This window comes from Sapajus apella, unplaced genomic scaffold, assembly GCF_009761245.1.
Source record: "Sapajus apella isolate SASKATOON/1434 unplaced genomic scaffold, GSC_monkey_1.0 scaffold8, whole genome shotgun sequence".
In the NCBI taxonomy this organism is placed as follows: domain Eukaryota; kingdom Metazoa; phylum Chordata; class Mammalia; order Primates; family Cebidae; genus Sapajus; species Sapajus apella.
The window spans coordinates 655,293-678,867 of NW_022436948.1; the positions used below are offsets into that span (position 1 = coordinate 655,293).

At 60.5% G+C, this 23,575-nt stretch overlaps 2 protein-coding genes across 3 annotated transcripts in view; one reads left to right on the forward strand and one right to left on the reverse strand.

The window, feature by feature from the left end:
• Positions 1-2,179: 2,179 nt before the first annotated feature.
• Positions 2,180-19,105, forward strand: FTCD (formimidoyltransferase cyclodeaminase). 2 transcript variants are annotated; one of them, XM_032276542.1, is made up of 14 exons: positions 2,180-2,695; positions 3,756-3,939; positions 5,000-5,128; positions 6,069-6,157; positions 6,318-6,497; positions 7,709-7,846; positions 8,115-8,246; positions 12,364-12,425; positions 12,640-12,769; positions 13,011-13,172; positions 16,869-16,912; positions 17,183-17,321; positions 18,537-18,632; positions 18,796-19,105. In XM_032276542.1, the coding sequence occupies exons 1-14, from the start codon at positions 2,642-2,644 to the stop codon at positions 18,880-18,882; spliced, it is 1,626 nt and encodes a 541-aa protein (XP_032132433.1). In that variant the 5' UTR covers positions 2,180-2,641; the 3' UTR covers positions 18,883-19,105. The 2 variants fall into 2 exon arrangements, with proteins under 2 accessions (XP_032132433.1, XP_032132434.1); XM_032276543.1 differs by lacking the exon at positions 3,756-3,939 and having other exon boundaries at positions 2,673-2,695.
• A 2,694-nt stretch (positions 19,106-21,799) lies between these two features.
• Positions 21,800-23,575, reverse strand: part of COL6A2 (collagen type VI alpha 2 chain) — a 33,544-nt gene continuing 31,768 nt past the window's right edge. The window contains exon 26 of the mRNA XM_032277236.1: positions 21,800-22,636. Within this exon, the coding sequence (XP_032133127.1) occupies positions 22,041-22,636 (596 nt within the window). The 3' untranslated portion in view covers positions 21,800-22,040. The remainder of the gene's footprint in view (positions 22,637-23,575) is intronic.

Here is a 23,575-nt window from a genome sequence, read left to right on the forward strand (position 1 = left end):
GTCTCAGAGCTGCCCCCGAGAACCAGTGCTGGCCTCACGACAGGCCCCGTTTCCTCTCGTGTTCTCAGCTGTAGCCAAGCCCTGGCGCAGCTGCTGGGTCGGAATCCCATGCAGCCGCTGCCGGGGCCTCCCACCCCCAACCCTCTCCCCTGGGCCCGAGGACAGGGCCAGGTCTTGGCGCCGGCTCACGGGCGGATGGTTCCGGTCACTCTGCTGTGGCGTGAGGATGAAGGTACCAGCCCAGTGTGGGCAACCCTTGCAGCCGGCATGTTCTGACGCCCCGCACCTCGGGACCCTGGATACCTGCAACTGCCGTCACAAAGTACCACAGGCCAAGCAGCTTAGACCACAGAAATTTATTCTGTTACAATTCTGGAGCCCCAAACCAGAAGATCAGAGTGTCCCTGTCTGAGGCCTCCTTGCCTGTCCTCTCCTGGTCTTTTCTCTGTGTGCCTCTCCCGCTTCACCTCCCGATCCATCACCGCATTCAGTTCAGTCTGCAGTGCTGGGGGTCAGGGCTTCAGCAGATGGTTTCTGGAGGGGATGCAGTGCAGCCCTCAGCAGACTCCATCTTACCCTTCTGGCCTCCACAGAGCCCTGACCCATCCTCCCCTCCCGGCCTCCACAGAGCCCTGAACCCATCCTCCCCTCCTGGCCTCCACAGAGCCCTGACCCATCCTCCCCTCCTGGCGTCCAGACATGGATCTCTGACCCCATCTTCCCCTCCTGGCCTCCACAGAGCCCTGACCCCATCCTTCCCTCCTGGCCTCCACAGAGCCCTGACCCATCCTCCCATCCTGGCCTCCACAGAGCCCTGACCCCATTCTCCCCTCCTGGTCTCCACAGAGCCCTGACCCATTCTCCTCTCCCAGAGTCCAGACATGGATCCCGGACCCCATCGTCCCCTCCCAGCCTCCACAGAGCCCTGACACCATCCTCCCCTCCCGGCCTCTGGACATGGAGCCCTGGCCAGGGAACTCTGTGCGCCCCTAGCCTCTGAAGGTTTCTGGGCTTACGTAGCTCCTCTCTCATCCCAGTCGCCCTGAGTAGCCACAGAGGTGGGATCCCTTAGGCCCCCTTGGCTGGGGGTTCCTTTAAGAACTTCAAGTGGGGCTGGGCTCAGTAGCTCCCACCTGGAATTCCAGCACTTTGGGAGGCCAAGGTAGGAGGATCGCTTGAGTCCAGGAGTCTGAGACCAGCCTGGTAACATGGTGAGACCTTGTGTGTATTAGTCTGTTCTGATGCTGCTAATAAAGACGTACCCAAGACTGGGTAATTTATAAAGAAAAAGGGGTTTAATGGACTCAGAGTTCCACAAGGCTGGGGAGGCCTCACAATCATGGTGGAAGGCAAAGGAGGAGCAAAGGCACGTCTTAGAGAGTGCGCAGGAGAACTGCCCTTATAAAACCACCACATCTCACAGGACTATTCACTATCAGGAGAACAGCACAGAAAAACCCTCGCCCATCATTCACTTACCTCCTACAGGTCTTCCTGCCACATGTGGGGATTATGGGAGCTACAATTCAAGATGAGATTGGGGGTGGCCACAGCCAGGCCACGTCACCATGTCTACAAAAAATTGAAAAATTAGCCGGTGTGATGGTGTGTGCCTGTGGTCCCAGCTGCTCAGGAGGCTGAGGGGAAAGAATTGCATGAGTCCAGGGGCCAAGGCTGCTGTGCTGTGAGCCGTGATTGTGCCACCGCACTGCAGCTTGAGCGGCAGAGTGGCTTTGTCTCAACAACAACAAAAAAGGGAAAATAATAAAAGCACTGCAAGTGGGCGGCAGCCAAACGTGGGGACACATGAGGTCTCCCCGGGTGCCACTGATTTTGTGGGGAGCCTCCAGCCAGGGGAGCAGCTGCTGGGGAGAGCTGGGGCCTCAGCATCATACATGCCCATGCTCACGTGTATCCACGCTCACTCTCACACGCGTGGTCCCCCTCCCCACTCTTACATGTATCCACACTCACACGCGTGCTCCCTGCCCCACGCTCACGTGTATCCACGCTCACTCTCTCATGCGTGGTTCCCCCCCACACACTTACACGTATCCACACTCACATGTGTGCTCCCTGCCCCACGCTCACTCTCACATGCCTGCTCCCCTACACGCTCCTGTCTGAGCTGAGCTGACCTCGGTTGGGTTCTGCAAGCCAGGGCCTCACACTGGCCTCTTGCCCTGTACAGCCCTGAGTTCCAGGCTCCTTCAGGAGCAAGCACAGGCCCCAGGGGTGGCCTGGAAGGTCTCTCGGAAGGCAGCACAGGGTCACAGGGGTCACTGGCAGGGGCACAGGGAGGTCTCGTCACGCTGGGATTCCAGCCAGGCTGGCCTGATGCTCCTGGGGGCCCTCAGGGCCCACCCCTCTGCCCTGGCACGCTCTGCTTTCTGGGGAACCCACACTCTGGCTGAGTGGAGCCATCCCCTCCGGGTGGACAGCACCCAGCATGGCTCTGCAGCGCCTCCTCCGCGCCTGCGCAGGGCCCGTGGCCCCACTGCTCCTCGTGGTGACTCGCTGGTTAATGAGAAGCTGTGGGAGGTGCTGCCGGAGGGTGTATAAAGGTCCTGGCTGTGGCTGGGAGCCCTGGCCCCTGCTTCTGTCTGCCCCAGAGAAGAGCAACTAGATCGAGGTACTGGCCATGTCCCAGCTGGTGGAGTGCGTCCCCAACTTCTCGGAGGGGAAGAACCAGGAGGTGAGGCCCTGAGGAGCTGCTGGAGCATCCAGGGGCCGGTGGGGCAGCTGAGGCCCAGGCTGTGGAGGGGCAGTGGGCTTGGTGTGGCGTGGCCTGGCAGGGAGAAGCCACTCTCCGTGGGCCTTAAGGACGTCCTGTGGTTGGGGGGATGTGGGAGTGCCTGACCCTGGGTTAGGTGGGACAGGATGGCAGGTTGTAGGCGCTGAGGCCTGGCTGTGGCTCCAGGAGCCTTCTGGTGCTTCCGGTGGGGTTTAGGGCAGATCTCTGGGCCTCAAAGGGCCTTGTTCCCCTATTGAAAGTGCAGCCCCTAACACTGATGAAAAGGGCTACATGGCGTCACATGAGGTTGCTCAGCATGGCCCCTGAGGCCACCCTGCCTCCACTGGAGCTAGCGTAAATGACTGAGCCCCCGCCCTGCAGCCAGCTGCTGCCACTGTCCCCACTGGACCCGAAAGGAGACAGCACAGAGGGGTCAGGCAGGCCCCCAGGTCTGGCCTCTCGCCCTCCATGGTCCTGAGGTCCAGGCTCTTCCAGGAACAAGTGCAGGCCCCACAGGCTGCCTGGAAGGCCTCCCAGAAGGCAGCGCCGGGACACAGGGGTCACTTGCAGGGGTGCAGGGAGGCCTCATCACACTGGGAACCCAGCCTCCACCAAGGCCCGGGGATGTGGAGATTTGGGGCCGAGCCCCTGCTCCCAGCTGTCCTGCCGCCTGGAAGTTTCCAGGCCCTTCTGGCCCCTCCTCTGCTCGGCGGTTGGGGGCCTGGCCCTCCGTGCCTTGTGCCTGCGGTCACCTTCTTGGTTCCCCAGGCTGTTGGGGCAGAACCTGGGGCGTTCCTCCTGGAGGCACCGCCTTATAGGGGCCGGGCTTGGGCCTCTGTGAAAGTCCCGGGGCAGCCACTGTGCAGGTGTTTGCGGGGGGAGCTCAGCTCGTCGGGGGGTCCCCAAAGGCTTGGCCCACCTCCTCAGTCCACGTTTGGGTGTGGGGGTGCAGCCACCTCCAAGCTCCTTTTCCTTCTTTCAAACGGGGAGGCTGAGGTGTGGGGGCCGGGCCTGTGTCCAGGTGATTGATGCCATCTCGGGAGCCATCGCACAGACCCCGGGCTGCGTGCTGCTGGACGTGGACGCTGGCCCCTCCACCAACCGCACCGTGTACACCTTTGTGGGGCCGCCGGCGTGCGTGGTGGAGGGGGCCCTCAACGCGGCCCGCACTGCCTCCCGGCTCATCGACATGAGCAGGCACCGAGGTGAGGCTCCGGGTTCTCCCGTGGCCGCTGCGTCATGGGGTGTCGGGGCTGAGCCCTGCCCCGGTGTCCTGGGAAGGGCAGGAGGCCCAGGGCCCACGCATGGAATGTGGGGTCTAGCGGGGCTGGCTCTGGCTCTCCTCGGAGGACCCTGGAGTGTGGGGGTCACCGTCCCCCGACTGCAGGGCTGTGCTCTGGGGACCCCAGGTCGCCACGCTCCTGCAGCACTGGGCCACCTCCAAGGCTGGGTGGGGGAGGGGCCATGCCCGGGAAGGTCTGTGGCCTCTCCACCTGCCCACACGCCAGGGGGGCAGAGAGCTGGTCTTGGAGCAGGCCCTGGATGGGGGGAAGGGCTGCCCGGAAGCTGACCTGCCAACAGCCCACAAGCCAAACACCTCGGTGGCCGGGCAGGGTCAAAGGTGTGTGGACACATGGGCGCTGGCCAGGGGCTGGGCGGTGGGCTGCTCCTGGGAGGCCAGGGACGCACAGTGGCCCCTAGTGGTGGACGGACGAGAAGCTTATCTCGCAGCAACCAGCCCTGGGCCCTGGAGGCAAAGGCAGGGCTGGCGTCCCCAGGGGTGGGCCCTGCCCCAGAGCCTGGTGTAGCCACAGCAAGGGACTCAGCTAGTGAGAAGAATGCTTGGGAAACACAGTGTGGATTCCCTGCTTCAGGGAGCCACTAAGCCTGGCCAGGGGCTTCCTGAGAGCTGAGCATTGTAGCCATTAGAAAGTGATTCTTGTGACTTAGGAGAGGGAGAGGTTTATCCCAAAGATGCCAGACCACCTGCTCAGGCTGCTGCTGCTCCTGGACTGAGCGGCCCCCGACACTGGCTGGGAGGATTGCCCAGGAATATCCGTCGTCCCGGAGGGACTGGTGCTGCAGCTGGGGCAGGGCTGGGAGTGCCCAGGGCTGGCCTCCTCCCTGTGCTTAGTGTGAGCAGCTAGCTGGGTGTATGGACGGGGGGCTGCCCAGGCCGGAGAGGACAGAGGGTCTGAGAGCCCCGTGGGGCTCCCACCCACTCCCACCCCCAGCCTCCTGCTCGGCCTTGCCGTCTCTCTGCAGGGGAGCACCCCCGCATGGGGGCCCTGGATGTCTGCCCCTTCGTCCCCGTGAGGGGCGTCAGCATGGATGAGTGTGTGCTCTGTGCCCAGACCTTTGGCCAGCGGCTGGCAGAGGAGCTGGCAGTGCCAGGTAAGCGTGCCCCACCCTCCTCGCTCCCGCCCGTCTCATTGGCGCGGGTTCAGTGCCCGCAGTTCTCTGCCCTCGACAGCTCTTGCCAGGGCAGGTTGTTCCGAAAAGCCAACCTGCAGAAGTGCAGCTCCCTCAATACTGAAAGAAATGGCAGCCTCACCCGTGGCTGCGCAGGCCCGGGGCCCCTCAAACTGTACTGAGGCGCAGCTGGGCCGGAGAGCCAAGAGCCTTCTAGAGTACAATCATTTCACCTCAAGAAATCAACCTAAGCAAGAAAATGATACCAAACACACAGAGACAAACCCAGGCTAAGTACACATCCACCCCTGGGCTGTGCCACCCCAGCGCCCCCAGAAGGATCCCTGAGGCAGGGGCATACATCACTGTCATGCTGGCATGCAGGGAATATGTAACCCACGGCACAGTCACGCCGGCATGCAGGGCATACGTAACCCACGGCACAGTCACGCCGGCATACAGAGAACACGAGTTTTTCCTTTTCACTGTGGTTATATTTATGTGGTCGCTTGTGGCTCTGTTTATTATACAAGGAAAGCAGAAGCATGAGCGTCCAGTGTCACCATGTCCCACGTGTTCTATCCTAACCCTGCAATTTGACTTTTCAAGGCCCTGTGAGCTGGGGGTGGGTGGGGATGCTGGCTGAGGGTCCACGGGGATCACCAATATCCATCCGTGGCGGAGAGTGGGTACTGCCCGGGAGAGGGCATGGTGGGGCCCATCCCCAGGTTTAGACTGGAGGGAACCCCTCCACCTGGGTCCTCTAGGAACTGAGTCCTGGACCCCCTAGACTGACCCCGTGGACTGACCCCCTAGACTGACCCCCTGGACTGACCCCTGGACTGACTCCCTGGACTGACCCCCTGGACTGACCCCCTGGACTGACCCCCTGCCAACGCCTGACCGCTGGGCTTTCCTACAGTGTACCTGTATGGCGAGGCGGCCAGGATGGACAGTCGCCGGACACTGTCGGCCATCCGGGCTGGGGAGTATGAAGCCCTCCCTAAGAAGGTGCCCCCACCTCGGCGGTTGGGCCTGGGAAGGAGGGGGACCTGCCCCTTTGTCCTGGCGGGGGCGGCTGGGCTGGGCCCCTCCTTCCTGGGACCTGGGACCCTGGTGGGACTGCTCCCTCCCGTGGGGTCATTTCACCCCAGGGTGAACTTGCCCACAGCTCGAGCAGGCCGAGGGGGCACCTGACTTTGGCCCCAGCTCCTTCGTCCCCAGCTGGGGGGCCACGGTCACGGGGGCCAGGAAGTTCCTCATTGCTTTCAACATCAACCTACTCAGCACGAAGGAGCAAGCCCACCGCATCGCCCTCAACCTTCGGGAGCAGGGCCGTGGGAAGGACCAGGTGACCCCCTCACAACCCTCACCCAGCCCCGCCACCTGCAGGAGCAGGGCGGAGGGAAGGACCAGGTGACCCCCTCACAACCCCCACCCAGCCCCTCCACCTACGGGAGCAGGGCCGAGGGAAGGACCAGGTGACCCCCTCACAACCCCCACCCAGCCCCTCCACCTGTGGGAGCAGGGCCGAGGGAAGGACTAGGTGACCCTGTTCACTGACCCCTACCTGGCCCCTCGGGAAAGGGTCAGGGGCCGAGAGCCTCAAGCAGGGCGGTCCGGGTGTGGACGGGGCACTGGCCAGACAGGGCTCAGCCTCCCCACTGCAGACAGGCCCAGCCTCAGTGTCCGCACCCTGCGGGGGCAGCACAGGTCGCCAGGTCGGCAGGTCGAGGGTGGAGTGAAGCTAGGGACGCCAACTCCAAGGGCATTTTCCATGGAAGGAGGCAGGGCTTCCTTTTGTTAAAACGTGGCAGTGTTTCCATCCTCCTAGGAAACAGCTACTTCCAGAGTCCCAGGTGCCCTCAGGGGCACCCCACATCCCTCCAGATACCTTGGGGTCCCCGACACCCCTGCAGACCTTCAGGTGCCCCCAGGCCTTTCTCCTCCAAGTCTGCACAGCAGAGGTCACCCAGTCTGAGCGTCACCCTGGCACAGATGGTGTAGACACCTAGACACAGAGGTGGAGGGACTCCCTGCCCACCTGTTCCCCACTCAGAGCCCCGGGTCCCACAGGCAGCTGAGGTCCTGGGGTCCGGCTTCCCGACCCGCAGATTCAGCACAAAAGCACAGTGACCTCCAAGTCCCTTTTATGCCCTAGCTGAAGGCGGAGGTCAGAGCCCCCGCATGAGGAGTTGGGGACTGAGGGGACATGTTGGGGAGCAGGAGGGATGGGAGAGCGGCTTGGGGGTCCATGGGGCCCCACCCTACAGCATTTCCCCACATCTAGGGCAGAGCGTGGCTGGGAGGCAGGACCTGGACTGAGCGGGGCCTGCAGGGGTGGGTGTCTGGCGTCTGACCCTTGTGGTCGGTCTCTCTGTGGCAAGCGAAGTCTCTCTGCCCCTCCCTGGCCAACTCGGGGAGGGAGGGAGGAGAACCACAACACCCACCCAGGCACAGGCTCCACCCCATCCAGTTGGGGGATGCAAGCACCAGGAGAAGCTGGCAGGGCCAGGCAGGATGAGCTTCTAGCCCAGGCTGGGGAACGCTCTTCTTTTGCAGCCGGGACTTCTGAAAAAGGTTCAGGGCATGGGCTGGTACCTGGATGAGAAGAACCTGGCTCAGGTGTCCACCAACCTCCTGGACTTCGAGGTCACAGCGTTGCACACGGTCTACGAGGAGACCTGCCGAGAGGCGCGGGTGAGCTGGCCAGGGGGCAGCCACTGCTGCTGTGAGGGGCACGCAGATCCCTCCTGTGGGCAGGGCAGGGGCCCCATGTCCCCGTTCTCCAGCCAGGGCGGTTCTCAGCCTGCCCCACGTCCCCGTTCTCCAGCCAGGGCGGTTCTCAGCCTGCCCCGTGTGCCCGTTCTCCAGCCAGGGCGGTTCTCAGCCTGCCCCACGTGCCCGTTCTCCAGCCAGGGCAGTTCTCCACCTGCCCCACGTGCTGACACTGCCTGTGCTTCGGCAGGAGCTGAGCCTCCCAGTGGTGGGCTCACAGCTGGTCGGCCTGGTGCCCCTGAAAGCTCTGCTGGATGCAGCCGCCTTCTACTGTAAGAAGGAGAACCTCTTCATCCTGGAGGAGGCGCACCGGATCAGGCTGGTGGGCTGGGCTGCTGGGGATGGCTGCGGGGAGGGTGGGGAGGCGGCTGCTGTTGCTCACATCCTGGGGAGGCTGGGGCCAGCACTCACACCCGGATCAGGCTGGCGGCCTGGCTGCGGGGCCGACTGCTCAGACAGGGGCCTGTGGGAAGGTGGGGAGGCTGCGGTGGAGTTCACATCCCTGGGGCCCAGCTTTCCTTCCCCTCCCCCGCTTCGTTTTATTGACTTGTGCTCAGAAGATGAGATTTCACTTTTCATTTTCATTTTGGGAACTTTATTGAGGTTTTTTTTTGTGACCTATAATATGCTCACTTGTGCAAGCTCCACAGAGAGGACAGCACCCCTCTCTGCCGGGTCTCGCCTCCTGGGCCAGCTGTGCTCCCGTGGAGGGACCTGACCTCCTCCCACCCCCGGAATGGGCGGCTTATGGATGTGTGTGGCTCCAGCTATGGGGTACAGATCTCCATCCACGGAGCGGCTCCTTCAGAAAGTGATTCCCATTGTCTTGTGGACACCTAGGCCTCAAGGCCCCTGGAGTCTGGGTTCCTGGGGACCCAGGTCCTGCTGGGGTGTGGCAGCGTCTGCGAGACGCTCTCCGCCCTTCTCTGTCCTTTTACTCAAGGCCACTTTGTTTCAGGTGTGTTTTTGACAATAAGCACAATCCGCTTGAAGGGACGTTTTGGAGAGGTTTTGTCTTTTGGTGGTTGGTTTTGACCCTGCTTGTGTTTTACTGATGTGGCTCTCGTGGCTGGTGGACTCCGTCCTTGCATCGGCTCAGGCACATTTTCTCCTGTGAGATCAATTGCTGAGGCAATTGCTTAGTACTCTAACTTAGGGACACTGTGAGGCCGCAGCAGCTTTGGTGTCTTTGCCTCCATCTTCACCCCCCTGCCACCTCTTCCTCTTGCATTCACTGCGCTTTTCTGAAACCCAGCCAGCCTCTCCATCACGGCACATTTGTGGCCTAGTCTGTTGTATTCCTGGCTGTTACAATTTGTTTTTTTTGAGATGGAGTCTTGCTCTGTTGCCCAGGCTGGAGTGCAGTGGCACGACCTTGGCTCACGGCAACCTCCACCTCCCGGGTTCAAGCAATTCTCCTCCCTCAGCCTCCTGAGTACCTGGGATTACAGGCATGTGCCACCTCGACCAGCTAATTTTTTATATTTTTAGTAGGGACGGGGTTTCATCATGTTAGCCACCATAGTCTCGGTCTCCTGACCTCGCGATCTGCCTGCCTTGGCCTTCCAAAGTGCTGGGGTTACAGGCGTGACCCACTGTGCCCAGCAACAGAATTTTTTGTGACTTTAAATTTTGTATAATTTCTTACAGAGAAAATATGGGTGGCTTTCCACTCCTGCCCTCCACCCATGTTTTCCAAGTGCTTGCATTTTGCCCCATGTATTTGTGTATAATCATTTTATATTTTTTGCTGGCTTATTTAAAAGTTGGGTTGAAGACACTGTGCTCTTTTACCTCTAATTTATTAAGGCTGTGTTTCTTAAGAACAAAGACATTCTCTTACATAACCACACTATAATGATCAAAATCAGGAAATTCAACACTGACACAGTCCTACTACCGAGTGAGCGTCAGGCCATAGCCAAGTCGCATCAGTGTCGGAATCACTCGCATCAGAGCGGTTTCTCCTTCAGCCCACCATCCAGCTCCCGGAACACAGCACTGAGCCCGCCTTGCCTCCTGTTGTCCAGAGCTATTCCTCGTCTTCCTTGACCCTCACTGGCCTTGACGGGGTTTAAAAGGACAGGCTTTTCAAAGCTCCTCAGTGAGGATTGGTCTGACGTTGCTTGTGACCAGAAGTATTGTGCATTTAAAATTTTAATTAAATTAAATTAATTAATTCTTTTGGGACAGGGTCTTGCTCTGTCACCCAGGCTGGAGTACAGTGGTGCAGTCACAGCTCACTGCAGCCCCAACCTCCAGAGCTCAGGAGATCTTCCCACCCCGGGCTCCCAAACCGTTGGGATTACAGGTGTGCACCACCACACCTGGCTAACTGTGAGCAGATGGGGTTTTGCTGTATTGCCCAGGCTGGTCTCAAACTCCTGGACTGAAGTAATCCACTCGCCTCAGCCTCCCAAACCGCTGGGATGACAGGCGTGCCCCACCACGCCCAGCCAGTTACACACTTTTGGCAGGAAGAGCATAAATGCCGTGTGTTCCCCTGAGAGAAGCCAGATCCCCATGATGCGCATTTTCTCAGGTGCCCACGTGGACCAGGCACTTGGTCAGTGTGGCACCACCCTTCCACCCAGGCCCTTCACTGCAACGTTACTGTTTTTCCTTTTGCCACTAATACTTTGTGGGAGTACTTCAAGGTGTTTAAAGTATTGTGTAGGTACATAAATGCCTGTTTATCTACTGAAATTCCAGCATAAGTTTTAGTAGTCAGTGACAGACAGCCTTCTAACGGCACCTTCTCTGTAAGCAGCAGCTGTTGCTTCTCCACACGGCCTTGTCTTCTTATGTGTAAGGCCCCCTCTGCTTTCCAGCACGGGGTTTTGGGGTTTTGTCTTTTTTTTTGAGACGGAGTCTTGCTCTGTCGCCCAGGCTGGAGCGTGTAGTGGCGTGATCTTGGCTCACTGCAACCTCTGCCTCATGGGTTCAAGGAATTCTCTGCCTCAGTCTCCCAAATAGCCTGGGATTGCAGGCACCCGTCACCACCCTTGGCTAATTATTCTATTTTTTTTTTTTTTTAGTAAAGACAGGGTTTCGCCATCTTGGCCAGGCTGGTCTTGAACTCCTGACCTCATGATCCACTGCCTCGGACTCTCAAAGTACTGGGATTACAGGCGTGAGCCACTGCACACGGCCGAGTTTTGTCTTCTTTACCTGAAGGGTCCCGAGCCTGCGGCCTGCACGGGTCTGGCTACGCCCGTGGCTCCATGCTGCCTCCTGGTGGTGAGGCTGCTTTGCTTCGTGTCCTGTGATTTTTGGTTGTGAATGCAGGCTCTTTGGAGTTTTATCTATGGTAATCCTTGGACAACTGGGTTCAAAGTTTTCTCCTCCAAGGAGGGTTTGTGCTAGCGCTCTGGGACACTGCCCCACAGGACCCTGAAGCTGAGCTTTTGGCTTGGAGCCTTGGAACCACATAGGAGTGAATTGTGTGTCTGGTGAGGCCCGTAGCCTTGCAGAGATTTTTTTTTCCTGCTTCACCCAAAGGGAAGGCAGGGACTGGGAAGTACATCAACTGTTTCCTCTGGCGGGTGCTGTTTCTAATTCATCTTTGGGGATGTCACTTTCCAGGGGTCTCCAGTGGTACCCCACTCTGAAGGCCGAGACCTTCCCCACTCATGAGGGGCTGCCAGAGGCGGGCAGTTGCCCCAGAGCGGACCCGGCTCCAGGCTGGCAGGCCGCTCCGACTCGCCTTTCTGGTCTCGCCTGGTCCTGGATGATTTCCTGTCTGTTAGTTTGGCCAAGCCTTTAAAAGGCCACATCTTCCTGGGGTTTCCTGCCCAAGGAGGCTTTGCCTCGGGGGTTCGGGGGTTCGAAGGTCTGTGGCCACCAGGGAGGCGAGGGAGCGCTGGCTGCTGTTCCCCTCTGTGGGGTGGCGGTCGCATAGTCAACGCGTTCTGAATGGGTTTCGCAGAATGAATTCTAATCTTAAATAGGACTGTTGCAACTTTATTTTGAATGTGGGTAAAATTCCCTTTTCTGGGTAAGAGTTTCTGTGTGGGTGACGCGGGGCTGTTCGGGGCCTTCAGGACTTGTTAGACGTGAAGACATGGAGAATTAAACCGTTTGCCCGGGGCTGACAGCGATGGGCTGAGCGGTGTGGGGGGCGGTGAGGGATGAGTGGCAGTTGGCTTAGGGGTCATCAGGGTCATCAGAGGACAGCTCCTTTCTCTGGGCCTCAGTTTCCCCAAGGGCAACCCAGGGTGAGTGGCTGTATGGGGTGCCTGCTGGAGGGGCACAGGGCTCCTGGTGGGGCAGGGGTAAGGGTGGGGGGTGCCAGCCACGCTTCTGCCTTGCTCCCCACAAAGCGTCCATGTGCTCAGGACGGGGGCAGCTGTAGCAAGGGTGGGACCCGCAGGCACGTCGGAGGCTGTCCTGGGGGTGGAGACGCGCCAGGCGGTTTCTACCCCAAGCCGCTTTTCCAGGTGGTGAACCGGCTGGGCCTGGACTCCCTGTCCCCCTTCAACCCCAAAGAGCGGATCATCGAGTGAGCCTCTGCCCTCCCCGCTCTTACCCCTCCCTGCTTGGCGCCCCCCTCCCCGCACCCGGCCCACCACCCGGAGGACGCGCTCCCCCCACTCCCCGGAGGACTCACTCCCCCCACTCCCCGGAGGACACGCTCCCCCCACTCCCCGAGGACGCGCTCCCCCCACTCCCCTCTCCCGGACCCCGCCCGCCGCTGAGCCGCGCCCACCCCGCAGGTACCTGGTCCCTGACTCCGGGCCTGAGCGCAGCCTGGGCGACAAGTCCCTGCGCGCCTTCGTGGACGAGGTGGGCGCCCGCTCGGCGGCTCCCGGGGGCGGCTCGGTGGCGGCGGCTGCTGCGGCCATGGTGAGCCCGGGGGTGGGTGGGGGGCAAAACGAGGGGGCAGGGAGGGGGCAGTTATGGGGAGGGTTGGGGCCGCCCTGGGCAGAGAGGCGGGGGCCACACGGGCGGGACCCCCAGGGGCGGGACCCTCGGCCGGACTCACGCAGGGAGTACGCGGGTCCCCCTCTGTTCCCGGGGCGTCGCGGGCCATCTGGGGTCCCCGCGCCCCTCGCAGCCGCGTCCCCCACAGTCTCCCCTCCCGCAGGGCGCGGCGCTGGGCTCCATGGTGGGGCTCATGACCTACGGGCGGCGCCAGTTCCAGCCCCTGGACGCCACGATGCGGCGCCTGATCCCGCCCTTCCGCGAGGCCTCGGCCAAGCTGACTGCGCTGGTGGACGCGGACGCCGAGGCCTTCGCCGCCTGCCTGGTGAGTGGAGCCCACAAGCAGCCCTCGGGGCGCTCTTGCCTCCCCAGGCCCAACGACAGCGAACCCCCAGTCGGGGCCCAGTGAGAAGCGGGGAGGGGCCGTGGGGGTCGCAACTGGCCTTGACAACCAGCTCCGCCCTCACCTCTGGGGGTGCGGGGCCCAGCGGGGTTTGCGGGTTTGGCCAGGGTGACCCCACACTCACAGCCATGGCCGGGGTACAAGGAACTGGCGCCTCCCAGCAGGGGAGCCCGGGTTTGAGGGGGCAGCTCTCTGATGTGTGGAGACCTGACCGCACAGACCTGGAGCAAGGCGAAGCCTTTAAAACCCTGCCATTCCTGGAAAGGGAGGCGAGAATCTCAGGAAAACAGTGATCAGTGTTCTCAGGGAGGCCAGAGCGCCCCGAGTCAGGCCCAGCACAAAACAGAAACACCACCTTCAGATAACACCCGCTCAGGCAGTGACCGCACCTCCCTGCAAACGGACAAGAACGTGAGCCTCAGCTGGGAGGAGGTGCCCACTGACGGGTGCTGGCGCTCAGAGCCCAGGGCAAGGGCCAGAGAGCCCGGGGAAAGGCAGAGAAAGGTCAGGAAGCCACCTGAGCAGTTCCAGCTCAGGAGAGGACAGGAGGGGAGGGCAGAAATAGAGAGGGAGGGAGGGAGAAGTGGGGAGAGAGGGGAAAGGGAAGAGCGGGAGGGGGAGACAGAGAGATGGGGAGAGTGGGGGAGGGAGGGGGAGAGAATCCTGTGCCCCAGCCTCCGGAGCAGGGCAATGAGGAGGCCCCACCTGTGTTTCCGGGAGCTCCACAGACCTGCAGGCCTAACTTGGGAAGTCTCCTCCGCAAGGCTGGGTGAGGAAGGCAGGCCCTAAACGCAGGTGGAATGGTGGAATTGTGGAATCCGCAGCAGGCAGAGGGAGCCGGGATGAGGGTCTCTGCTAAGCAGCCTGGATTGGCAGAGGGAGTGGCCTAAAGCTCCGTTCTGGACGTGTTTGAAGGGAGGTGTAGACACGGAACACCTCTTCCAGTCATTTTTAAAGCTCAGGTTTAATTTATTTACTTTTACAATGGATGGGCCTTCAGGGGGTTCCCCTTCCGGGTTCCAGAGTTCCTCGGGCACTGCCTCTCCCTCCCCTTACACACAGCCCTGCAGGCTCCCAGCTTTGTCCCTGGAGTTTTCCGAAGTCCCCAGCGGCGATGCTGCTCACGGAGTCTGTTGTTCTGGGACAGGCTTCCCTTTACCAGGGAGGTTAAGCATTCTCCATACGTCAGAAAACGTTTCAACCCCTTTTCTCTTAGGTTTCTCTTGGGGCTTTCCCTGCTTTGTAGGACTTCTTTATTTACTAGGGGAGTCAGGCCTCCTTCTGGGTTCAGCTCCCCCACCCCCCATGTGTTGTTCATCATCTTTGGACTTTGCTTATGGGGGCTTCTTATTCTTTAGGTCGTCAAATGTACCAGTCCTAACTATCTTTTCTGGGTCTTGTATCACAGTTTAAACAGCCTCCCCAGGACAAGATGATCTTTTCTAGGCTTTATTGGGTTGATGAACTTTAGACCTGGAGCGGCATTTAAAAACAATAATCAAGGGCCGGGCGCGGTGGCTCAAGCCTGTAATCCCAGCACTTTGGGAGGCCGAGGCGGGTGGATCACGAGGTCAAGAGATCGAGACCATCCTGGTCAGCACGGTGAAACCCCGTCTCTACTAAAAAAATACAAAAAAAAAAATTAGCTGGGCATGGTGGTGCGTGCCTGTAATCCCAGCTACTCAGGAGGCTGAGGCAGGAGAATTGCCTGAACCCAGGAGGCGGAGGTTGCGGTGAGCCGAGATCGGGCCATTGCACTCCAGCCTGGGTAACATGAGTGAAACTCCGTCTCAAAAAAAAAAAAAAAAAAAAAAAAAAAACAATAATCAATTTAAATGTAAATATTAGAAATAGGCCAGGCATGGCAGCTCACACCCGTAATCCCAGCACTTTGGGAGGCCAAGGTGGGAGAAGACCTTGAGCTCAGGAGTTTGAAACCAGCCTAGGCAACCCTGTGTCTACCAAAAGAAAAAAAGAAATAAAGGACATAGCCAGGCGTGGTAGCAGTTGCCTGTGGTCCCAGCTACTCAGGAGGCTTAGCTTCGGGTGAGGGTAGCGTGAGGGCAGGAGTCTGAGGCTGCAGTGAGCTGATTGCACCGCTGCATTCCAGCCTGGGCGGCAGAACGAGGCTGTCTCTGCAGTAAATATATATGTTTATATATATATATAAATAAAATGTAGTGACAATTTTAAATTTAGAAGTAAAATAAGAAATAAGATGAGTAATTGGATAATTAAAAAAACAAGTAGAGAGAAAAAGTACATAAATGAAAATGTAATGAGGCAGGAAGGGAACAGAAATATAAGGCGTATAGTTTAGAGAAACATGGGTGGGAATGGGCAGACTGTGCCAGGCATCAGCGGTCACTCCAGTGGGTGAGGGGCTGAATTGTTCACACTACCTGTGAGCAACACGAAGCTGGACTTTTGAAAAAAGTAAGGAGACATCCTTACCTTGCACCAAGTACATAAGTGACTTCCAGATGGAATAGAAAGCTGTGTTTCCCCATCACCAACAAAACCCAGCCTCGCGATGAATCAGAGGAAACTGCGGCCTTGGCGGGCGGCCACAGCCGGTCACAGACATGGCCACATGAAGCACATGCTCAGCCAAGCTCTGCCCGGGGAGGCTGTGGACACTGCAGGGTCTGGCCGAGGGGGTGCTCATAGTGCCAATCACCGCGTGGGGATGGCGTCCCGCCTCTGTGCAAAACTCTGCAGACCCTGGCTCAGGAGAGGGGCTGCGGCCAGGAGGCATGGTCCCAACAACGCCCAGCCGGTCAGGGAGACACTGGGCATTTCTGCTTCTCAATCACCGCTGTTGGGACGGTCATAGAATCCAGTTCTGGCCGGGGCCCAGGGAGCGTTTGCTCCCATCCATGGCAGGGGGAAGAGGCCGTTGATGATGACTTTCTGGCGGAGATTTGGCTGAATCTTCCAAGATGAAGTGAGCATGTTCCCCATCGACTGTCCCTGAGGCTGGAGCTCTAGCCACAGCGGGTGTGAGCAGGGCTCCCAGTGGGTCCCTGTGCTCAGTCTTGTCCTAGGAAGTCAGCCTGTGACCCCAGCCAAGCTTGCCCACATGGGGCAGGTCTGAGGAGCCAAGTGCCTTGAGGTGATGCCATGAGCCACACCTGTGAGCCCTCAGAAAGGCCAGTGCCTGTGGCCGGGGAGGGGTGCGAGGGGCTTTGGAGTTTGCTGAGTTCGTCTGCACAGTCTGAGCCTCTTAGACCCAGGCTTGGGGCGCTGCAGCTGCTTATGTTGGAGACCGCAGCCCAGAGCCGCTCCTGCCCCACAGGTTCCAGGGCTCAGGGGACCTCCTGGGCCCTCAGGCTCCTTATCTGAGAATAAGGGCCCTGAGGGAACTGCCTGCCCCTCCCCACATCCCGGGGCTTCTCCGACCACCTGCTGTGCCCCTGACCCCGCCCACCCCAACCATCCACCAGGCCTGACGCCAAGGGCTGTAAACCACAGGCCCAACGATGCTGAAGCTCCGTTTGCTGAGAACTTGCCCCTGCCTGGGACACAGTCCTTGCCCACAGCCCCTCATGGGAGCTCAGAGGGCGTGGCTGCTTCCCCCATGGTCACTCGCCTGGTGGTTCTGTCTGTTTCTGGCAGGAAGCAATGAGGCTGCCCAAGAATACACCTGAGGAAAAGGACAGGTGAGCCCGGCAGCCACCCTGGGACCTCTATGTCTGGGGAGTTGGCGGCCAGGACCCCGGGTGCCTGTGGCCTCTGCTTCTGGGGAGCTAGTGGCCAGGATCCCGGGTGTCTGGGCGCTGTGACAGGCGTGGTTGCCCTGGGCGTGCTGGGTGTTTGGATGACTTTCAGTCGCCCATGTCTGCTGCCTGCTCAACCCCTTGGGGTGCAGTGTGGCCACTGCCTGCCCACGTGGCCCCTGTGCCCAGGCTCTCTCTTCTTCTCCCTTCTAGGCGCACCGCGGCCCTGCAGGAGGGACTGAGGTGGGCAGTCTCTGTGCCCCTGACGCTGGCGGAGACGGTGGCCTCACTCTGGCCGGCGCTGCAGGAACTGGCCCAGTGTGGGAACCTGGCCTGTCGGTCAGACCTCCAGGTAGGGGGACCCTGGGAACCCCGGGTCTCCTGCTATAAAGCAGGAAGCAGTTGTTGGGGCTCAGTCGCTGGAGAACAGGGTGATTTGCTTGGCTGAGCTGGGTTGGGAGACCTCAGTTCATGGACTCAGTTATAGGAGAGCAGGCGGTTTGTTGGGCTGAGCGGGGCTGGAGGCACTTCCTGGGGCTTGGGCTTTCTCCATCAGGGCCCACGTGTCTGCTGAGTTCTAAGATCTCATTCATGGTCGCACCACAGATAGGCAGAAACCCAAATGTGTCTGCAGAGCCCACCCTGACCACTGTATACGCTGCTCCACCTCCCCCAAGACCCCCCTATCACCCCACCCTCTGCTCTAGAAGCCACTAGGGACGGTGGCTCACGCCTGTATTCCCAGCACTTTGGGAGGCTGAGGCGGCAGGACCACTTGAGTACAGGAAGTGGAGACCAGCCTGGGCAACATAGTGGCCCCGTCTGTACAGCAGATACATGCACCAGGCACGGAGGTGCCTGTGGTCCCCGCTACTTGGGAGGCTGAGGTGGGAGAATTGCTTGAGCATAGGAGGTTGAGGCTGCAGTGAGCTGTGATCACGTCACTGCATTCCAGCCTCAGTGACAGAGCAAGACCCTGTCTCAAAAACAACAAAACACTGGAAAACATGCAAGACAACTCCTGGAAATGGACGCATCGCACTGACAGGCGCCAGGGCCGGGCAGTGGCTCTGGGACGAGGCGCGTCCGTCTCCAGCTCTGCACTTTCTACCGCCGCCCTGAGACCTCATGGTCTTCGGGTTCTTTACAGGAAAGACACTGTTTTCTGTGTCTGGTCCCAGAGAAGTGTCCCCTCAGTCCCCGGGAAGTGGCCCTGGGCAGTGGACGGGCCGTTAGCCTGAGGCTGCCTCCGGGGGGCCTCCAAGAGATGGCTTTGCCTCTAGAACTGTGGTCTCGGCTCCTAGAGTGGCAGAGCCACCATGAGCCCTGCTTGGGTAAGAGGAGGTGTCTAAGCTCAGTGGTGGAGGAAGCCGGGAGCCCTGCTGAGCTTGGGCTCCCCTCTGTGGGGCAAGCGTGGGGACTGCGCTGGGCTCCTTGTGGTGTGGACCAGGAAGCCCAGCCCCTCCGGGACCCTCAGGCAGAGACCCTCCTCCTAGCAGATTTTGCAGTCTTGATCCCTGTTGACCAGCTCTGCCCTTGGCAAGCACAATCCCTGGGGTCCTTGCAGGTGGCGGCCAAAGCCCTGGAGATGGGTGTGTTTGGCGCCTATTTCAACATGCTCATCAACCTGAGGGACATCACGGACGAGGCATTTAAGGACCAGGTGAGCAGGATGCAGGCGTGGTGCCCGGGACTTGCATGGGGGCCTGGATTCACAGCCTCAGGGTGGTTACTGACTGGCCCTGGGTAGCAGGGTTCTGAGGTTGCTGCTAGCAAGCCGGGTGAAGACTGGAACCCCCAACCCCCTCTTTCCGTGTGTCTGTCAGATCCACCATCGCGCCTCCAGCCTCCTGCAGGAAGCCAAGACCCAGGCTGCGCTGGTGCTGGACCGCCTGGAGGCCAGGCAGCAGTGACCTCACGGGAGGCCTCGGGTGTCTGTGGCCCCTCCCCCACCCATACCCAGAGGGCACAGCTGTGACCTTGGTTGGGACACAGCTTGTCTGTGTGGGCCCTGGAGGATAGGAGGGTGGGCAGAGGGGCGTCTCCCAGGAATGGAAGTGCTGGCAGGGACAGGTGACTCCTTAGTCTCATGTGACCTCCAGTAAACTCTTGGCACCAAACCTGCGTTGTGTGTTTGCGGTTTTGGGGGCAGGGCTGAGAGCTGAGCTGCGGGTCTTGGGGCAGGGGCAAGACACATGGTCAGGGGGCTGTGGGAGCTGGGTTGGAAGGAGTGGGGTTGCAGTGTGAGGAGACAGACCCCAGCGCCAGGGTCCCCAGATGCCTGGTGTAGCCGCAGCAGGCAGGGTCCCAGGTATTCTGGGCACTGGGGGTTTAGTGCAGGTCCCTGGGCCATGAGGCCCCTCATCTGCGGGAAGGGGCCTGGTTGTGCATGGGACAGAGGCCCTGGGGACAGCAGGACTTTTGGCGCTGGAAGGAGAGCCCGAGTCACAGGTGCAGCTCCCTGGCAGGTCTGGACAGCCCTATGGAGCTGCACTGGCCCTGTCCTCGGTTCGAGTCCACCCTTCAGCCAGCAGCTTCCTGGGGATGTTTCCTCCCCGCTGGGCAGCCTCCTGCTTCCAGAGAAATTCTCCATTAAAAAATAACTTGAAAAATCACTATACCCTCAAATTACTTCCAGATGGACTATGACATGTGATAGACGAAGTATCAACGTACTTGTCAGACAGCAATGCAGGATATTAAAAAGATTATTGGGGAGTCTGTCCTTGAGTGAGGCTGAAAACTCAAATGCCTTACTGCAGAGATTTCCATTCTGAAAACAACACACTTGCTCCTGGAAAAAAATGCTGTCACCAAGACAAATGGCAAGAATCCTACTGGGAGAAAAAACACCCAAGGTGTGTATGGGCCCAGGGCCACCATCACTCAGCATCTACAGTTTCTACACATCCAGCTGAGAGGGAGCGCTGGGGTGTGGATGCTGGGGAGGGGAGGCTGGGAGGGAAACTGGTGAGGGGACATTGGTATTGGGACAGTGAGGGGACATTTGTGAGGGGACATTGGTGTTGGGATGGTGAGGGGACATGTGTGAGGGGCACTGGTGAGGGGACATTGGTGTTGGGCTGGCCGGGGGACATTTGTGAGGGACTCTGGTGAGGGGACATTGGTGTGGTATAATTATTGGTGAAGGGCCAGTGGTGACGGGTAGTTGCTGGGTGGAATTGTGGGGTGGAATCTGTGGGTATCTGAAGTTCCTTCCAGTGGGTCTGACATTCCTGCCCTGCAGGATCTGAGGCTACACACACGGGAGCTGTCATTACAGAGGGGAGTGCCCTCTCCCTGCAGAGGCCCTGGGCGCCCTCCTGCGGGCGGAGCTTGTGCACCTGCAGGGGCCTCTGCCTCCTCCACCTGCAGGAACCGGGTGTTCACCTGGAGCACAGGAATCTGAGGGCTGGCACTCAGGGCGCAGAGTTTAGCAACACAGGTGGGCTGTCTCTTCCTGGCATTTGCATAGCTTTTTTGTGGGATGGAAAAGGAGGAGAGAAAGAGAAAATAACTGAAGTCCTTCCCTGGAGCTACAGGATGAGTGGTCAGATGAGGAAGAGGTGGAGTATGAAGAAAAGAGTGAGTCTTCCCAAAGGACAACAGAGTTTCGGGTGTATGGGGATGAACTGCATCCCCCAGGTTTCACATGTTAACCCCTAACCTTAACCCTACCTCCAGACCTCTGGCTGTGACCTTGTTTGGAAATGGGGTCTTGCAGATGCAGCGAGCTAAGGGGAGCTCATCTAAGAGCAGGCTGAGCCCTGGTCCTGTGTGACTCAGGTGAACTCATCTTAGAGCAGGCTGAGCCCTGGTCCCGTGTGACTCGGGTGAGCTCATCTTAGAGCAGTCTGAGCCCTGGTCCCGTGTGACTCGGGTGAGCTCATCTAAGAGCAGGCTGAGCCCTGGTCCCGTGTGACTCGGGTGAGCTCATCTAAGAGCAGGCTGAGCCCTGGTCCCGTGTGACTCGGGTGAGCTCATCTTAGAGCAGGCCGAGCCCTGGTCCCGTGTGACTCGGGTGAGCTCATCTTAGAGCAGGCTGAGCCCTGGTCCCGTGTGACTCAGGTGAGCTCATCTAAGAGCAGGCTGAGCCCTGGTCCCATGTGACTCGGGTGAGCTCATCTTAGAGCAGGCTGAGCCCTGGTCCCGTGTTGTGACTTGTGTCCTTATCCAAAGGGGACTTGGACAGAGAGACACACAGAGGAGTGGGCCATGGTAGGCTGGAGCGAGGCTGCCAGGAGCTCAGGAACCCCGGGACGCTGGAGAGAGGCCGCGGCAGGCCTTTCTCTAGGCCTCCAGAGGGAGCCCAGCCTGGCTGACGCCTCCAGAGCTGTGGTCGATGCTGGGAGTTGTCCAAGCTGTGGTCTGTGGTGCCCGGTAATGGCTGCCAAGACCGCTCCTGCCAGGCCAGCGCCTGCCCATGGAGCCTGTGGCTCACCAAGGTGCCACTGAGCTGAGCCTGAAGGACCCTGGGGATCTGAATAGGAAAAACCCACTGAGGTGGCCACCCAAAACAAAACCAGCCTGGAACCTGCTATCTCTGTCGGCCATCAATCATGCGTCCACCCACAGAAGATCCTCCCTGTGCAGTGATGCTCTCAGAGTACGGTGGTCCTGGCTGGGGCTGGAAGGAGAGTTTGCTGATCAAGGTTGCCGGGTCTGCACAGGTGGGGTCAGCCAGCACCTGCGGGTGATGTCCTAGGAGGGCAGGGCTGGGCCGGGGAAGCCATGGACCCTGGTGGGCGAGTGACAGCTGGAGCATTCCTTCCTGGGCGCAGGACAGCTTCGGGGTCCCTCCTGAGCACAGACGCAGCGAGCGGGCACGCAGTGGGTTCAGAGCGTTTTTATTGGGTCAGGGCTTGCTCCGGAGTTCAGGGCCAGGCAGGTCAGGAGCCTTGGGAGGGCTGCAGGGGGTGGAGGGAGGCTGGGCCAGGCAGGGGCTAGGGGACCCCGCGGGGGCTCTGGGGGTAGGGCGGGCCCTCTAGGGGGCAGGGCGGGCCTGGGGCGTCCTTCGAGCGAGCGCGGGGCCCGGGCCACTTAGCACCATGGACGGCCGGACCGGGCGGCGCTAGCAGATCCAGCGGATAAAGCGGTCGAAGAAGCCGGGCCGCGCCAGGGCTTCAAAGTCCTTCTCGCGGAACACGGCGGCGCGGTCGCCCAGGCTGAGCGTGGTGAGCACGTCCATGTCCACGTCGCCGCCCACGGCCACCACAGTGGGCACCACGTTCTGCTTGCGCATGGAGTGCACGGCCTCCTGCAGGCTGGCGTTGCCCGTGACGCCGTCCGTGAGGAACACGAATGCCAGCTCCGCGTGCCGCCGCGCCCCGCCGCGCGCCCGCACGATGGCGTTGACCGCGTGCACCACCCCCGCGCCCACGTGCGAGAAGGAGTTGAGGTAGCGCGCGGCCTCCAGCGCCTCGTGGATGGCCGTGAGGTTGTGGCTCAGTGGGAAGGCCACCTGCTGCTCCCCGGGGCCCCCGAACTGCAGCAGCGCCACGCGCGCGTTCAGGGGGTCGTCTTCCCTCCGCGCCAGCGTCAGCCGCCGCGCCACCTCCTCCACGAAGCGCCGCGCCTTGTGGAAGTTCTGCTCGCCCAGCCGTTCGGAGCCATCCAGCAGGAACACGACGTCCACGGGCCGCTGCGTGCACTGTGCCACCGCCAGCTCTGCGGGGAGACGGGGTGCGGGCTGGGCGGGGCGGCTGGCAGGACCCGGCAGGTGCCAGCCCAGTGCCCGCCCTCCACCCGCACCCTCCCCATGGGCCCCGTGGACGGCCGGGCTCTGCGGGGCAGTCCTGGGTGCAGGTCCTCGGCCCAGCCCCTTCAGGCAGCGCTGTTGGGAGCCACCGTCTCCCCTGCGGGTGCTCCCAGGCCCAAGACCCGGACACAGGCCCCAGGCCCTGTCCACCTGCTGAGCGCCATCCCTGCCTCTTGGGAGGGAAGGGGCCCCAAGACATCTTCTCGTGGCCCAAGAATTTGCGGCCCACCAAAGGGCCACTGTCTTTGTGGTGCGGGAGGGACTTCAGGAGGACCCCCATACCCCCCGCCTGACCACCTACTGGCTGGGTCCCAGAGCTGCCCAGAACCCCTAGAGCTGACTGGGCCTCATCCCTCCCAGAAAGACCAGGAGCCCCTGTACCGGCCATGGTGAGTGGCAGTGGGCACAGGGGCAGCCCAGGCGGGCTCTGCCCTAGGACTCCTTGTTACTGAGAGCGGCTGCCACCTGCCTGGGTGGTCACCAGCCTTGGGCACCCTGGACAGTGTGAGGGTGGGCCACAGCCACAGCCCAGGCCACCCACCACATACGTGGGTGTCACATGGGGCCAGAGACCACAGGATGGGACACGGACAGTCCACATGCATGGAGCCGGCCCTGCGGCCTCACTAGCACCTCAGCTCCTGGGATGGGGGAGGGGAAGGACAGAGCCAGTTTCCCCAAGGGCATCTGCTCCTCAGCCCACCCCCTGGACGTGGTCACAGCTGGTACACGGACCCCCAGGAATCCCTCAGGAGCGAGGTCCTGACCCTACGAATGTGCACGGAGGGCCCTGACCCGAAACTCGACCTCTGGGGGCCCTGGAGGTACAGAGTCCTAGCCCTGCTGGC